Genomic DNA, 2,935 nt, shown 5'->3' on the forward strand with positions numbered 1-2,935 from the left:
TGCTAGGATTGGTCAGTAACGTTATTAAGGTGGAGCTTAGGAAAGAGTCCATTCTGTTTGTGTCTTTTTGCTGTCATTAAATTGCATCAGCCATCCTGTTCTTTAGATATCAGCATTGAAAATCCGGCTTTCGCTGACCACTGCTATGTACAGTACTTTTAACTGTAGCCTTGTTAACAAAAGATGCCGAACCATGTCCCATGTACACCAGATAATCCTCCGCTCTGTGTGTGTTTGTGTGGCAGTGGAGGCCGCAGGTGGTGGTGGTCTTCAGTTGTTTGTGGACACAGGGGTACCAGTGGACTCTGAGCTCATAAGACAGTGTGTAAATGAAGTGCTGGCTGAAACTGTTGCAGTAATGCTGGGACAGAGAGAGACACAGAGTGAACCCGCTGCCCCTGTCCAAACACAGGATGCTCAGGAGGTACTGGCATCCAAACACACTCCCATTCATCCAGGATGACCTTTAATACCATAAATGTGGTAATATTGTGGTAATATTGCAGAAGGTGACTGAGGTACCAACACCGGCACCCACTCCTGAGCCCAGTTCCAAAGATCCGCCGTCTCCTGTCAGAACCCCTGATCTCTCCGAGCATCTTTCTACAGCTCTGTCTCCCAAAGAAAACCACGAGGGATCTGCTTCACCAGGTCTGACAGTGATTTTTATGAACATGCCAAATTACTCCCCATCTATTTGTAAAAGTGTAAGCACAGTTGTTCACACATCAGTTCTGCCTTTGTTTCAGGTCCAGATAGAATTCCTGTGGGCACACCTACTACCACACCAATCCCATCTCCCACCAGGGTGGCCACACCCTCTCCTCCTCCAGCCAATCAGAGCCCAGATTCAGCCAGCCTCCAGAATCACCCATGGGGAGGAACAGAGCTCCCCCTGGAGGAGGAAGAACCACACAGCGAGAGGCAGGAACAGCCGTCAGCATCAGTGTATGTCTAAATATTGTTGCTTCATTCTCCTTGATTCTTGTTAGTCTTGCATGAAATATTCAGGCAAGGGAAATAAAACATGCACTAATATTTATTTTATTTGTGTAGACGAGCAAGGGCTGGTATTAAAAGCTATGGTTCAAACATTGGTAGAATCATGTTTGAGGTGTCAGTAGAGAAACTGTTTATTGTTTTACTTATTTGCTATTAGCAGTAGAAAAAATGTAGTATTTGTACTTTTAGTTTTTTTTTTTGTAGAATTTTGTGAGGCTTCACTGAGGATATGATATATAGGCCCGCAGTGCCACCTGCTGTTAACAACAGTAAATCTATAACTGATTCTAGAAACATGAAACAAAATATGTCCCATTTTTAAAATGACATAATTCCATTTTTAAAAGTATGAGATTATCACTAAAAATACAAATGTACCATTTAAATTTTTATCTTTATTTTATTAAAATTATTTAACATCATCACTCACTACCATTTCTCCTGTCTTCAGACAATTCTTAATGCTTCATATAGAATAAAATACATATTGAACCTAAGAAAAGCAAAAATATAATTAATATTTTATTTTTAGATATATTTTACTTCTATAATCTGACAGACAAAATGTTTAATTTATTTAAATATGGAATAAAAGCTGTGTCCCTACTTTTTATAGCTGAATTAAAACATTAAAAAAACTGGTAATATCAAAGCTAGTCTTCATCCTACAGGTCCTATTTCCATATTTCACCTGCTTTGGGGTCAACAAGATCACACAGACTGATTCATTCATTCATTCATTTAATCATTTAATCAATCCGATTTATTTTATTATGACAGTTTAATAGGTCGAGCATAACATTAGTTTAAAAACCACCTGTCATCTCAATTAACTAAATTTGTTAATATTTTAATAAATAGCAGTTGTAATTTAGTGTTTCATTTTTATATTCTTTCTCTGACCTTAGGAATAAAAGTTGTTGCTGCTATAGCACCTTTACCACTTTTATATGTAAATGACTGTTTTCTATTTGTATGGTTTGTAAGGTTTTGCTTCTGTGTCAGTGTAGACATGGAGGAATATGTGCTCAGCGTATCACTCACTAACACCCTCCATCTCTCTCACACGCAGTGTCATGTCAGTAGCCCAAGAGGAAGAATCAGTCTTCCATCCATCTCCACCTCTCCCCTCCAAACCCACGACTCCCCCACCTCCTCTTCCTCCTGTGAGCCAGGAACCTCCTCCTGCCGCCACCCCTGAATCCTCCTCCTCCTCAGAGGAGAGCAGCTCTAGTTCCAGTGTGACTGTCACTGAGATGGAGACGGCAGCCAGACACATCTCAGAGGGAGAGCTGCTGCTCACTCACGGCCAGATGGCGGCAGTCAGAGGTACACGATCGGTCCAACACACACTCCCACAGCCAGACTGATCCAAAACCGCACTGCCTGCATAAGCAGGACAAAATGGATGTTTATAGTTAAATGAGCATCTCACAAACCCACAAATAGAGCAGAAACGTATTATTTAATTATTATACAAGTAATACAGTATATAACAGTATATAAGATTTTTCTCTTATGCTCACCCACACTACATTTTTTTTAATCAAAAATACAGTAAAAAGTAATTTTGTGAAATATTAACACAGTTAAAAAAGTAAAGAAATAAAAATGCTATTTATTCCTGCATTGGCAAAGCTGAAGTTTCCGCAGCCATCACTTCAGTGTTCATTGCTTTCAGAAATGCTGATTTGGTGCTTAATTGAATTTATTATTATTGGCGCTCAATTATATTAAGATAGGTTCGTATTATTATCAGTTTTGAACACATTATTTTTCACATATTTTACATTATTACAACACCTCTCTCTCCAGTCTGGCATGAACGGCTCGAATAGTTCCTGTATCAAATGAAGGTCCGCCTTCTGAAACACGAAATGTGCTGTGATTGGTTAGCTGGGCCAGTGTGTGTTGTGATTGGCAGCACTCGGCG

At 39.6% G+C, this 2,935-nt stretch overlaps 1 protein-coding gene across 1 annotated transcript in view; it reads left to right on the forward strand.

The window, feature by feature from the left end:
• LOC107693173 (protein TALPID3) overlaps positions 1-2,935 on the forward strand; it is a 140,434-nt gene that overhangs the window by 90,606 nt on the left and 46,893 nt on the right. The window contains exons 22-25 of the mRNA XM_016492464.1: positions 246-424; positions 507-651; positions 750-948; positions 2,075-2,331. Coding sequence (XP_016347950.1) covers positions 246-424; positions 507-651; positions 750-948; positions 2,075-2,331 — 780 coding nt within the window. The remainder of the gene's footprint in view (positions 1-245; positions 425-506; positions 652-749; positions 949-2,074; positions 2,332-2,935) is intronic.

Source organism: Sinocyclocheilus anshuiensis, unplaced genomic scaffold (genome assembly GCF_001515605.1).
Source record: "Sinocyclocheilus anshuiensis isolate Anshui unplaced genomic scaffold, SAMN03320099.WGS_v1.1 scaffold222, whole genome shotgun sequence".
In the NCBI taxonomy this organism is placed as follows: domain Eukaryota; kingdom Metazoa; phylum Chordata; class Actinopteri; order Cypriniformes; family Cyprinidae; genus Sinocyclocheilus; species Sinocyclocheilus anshuiensis.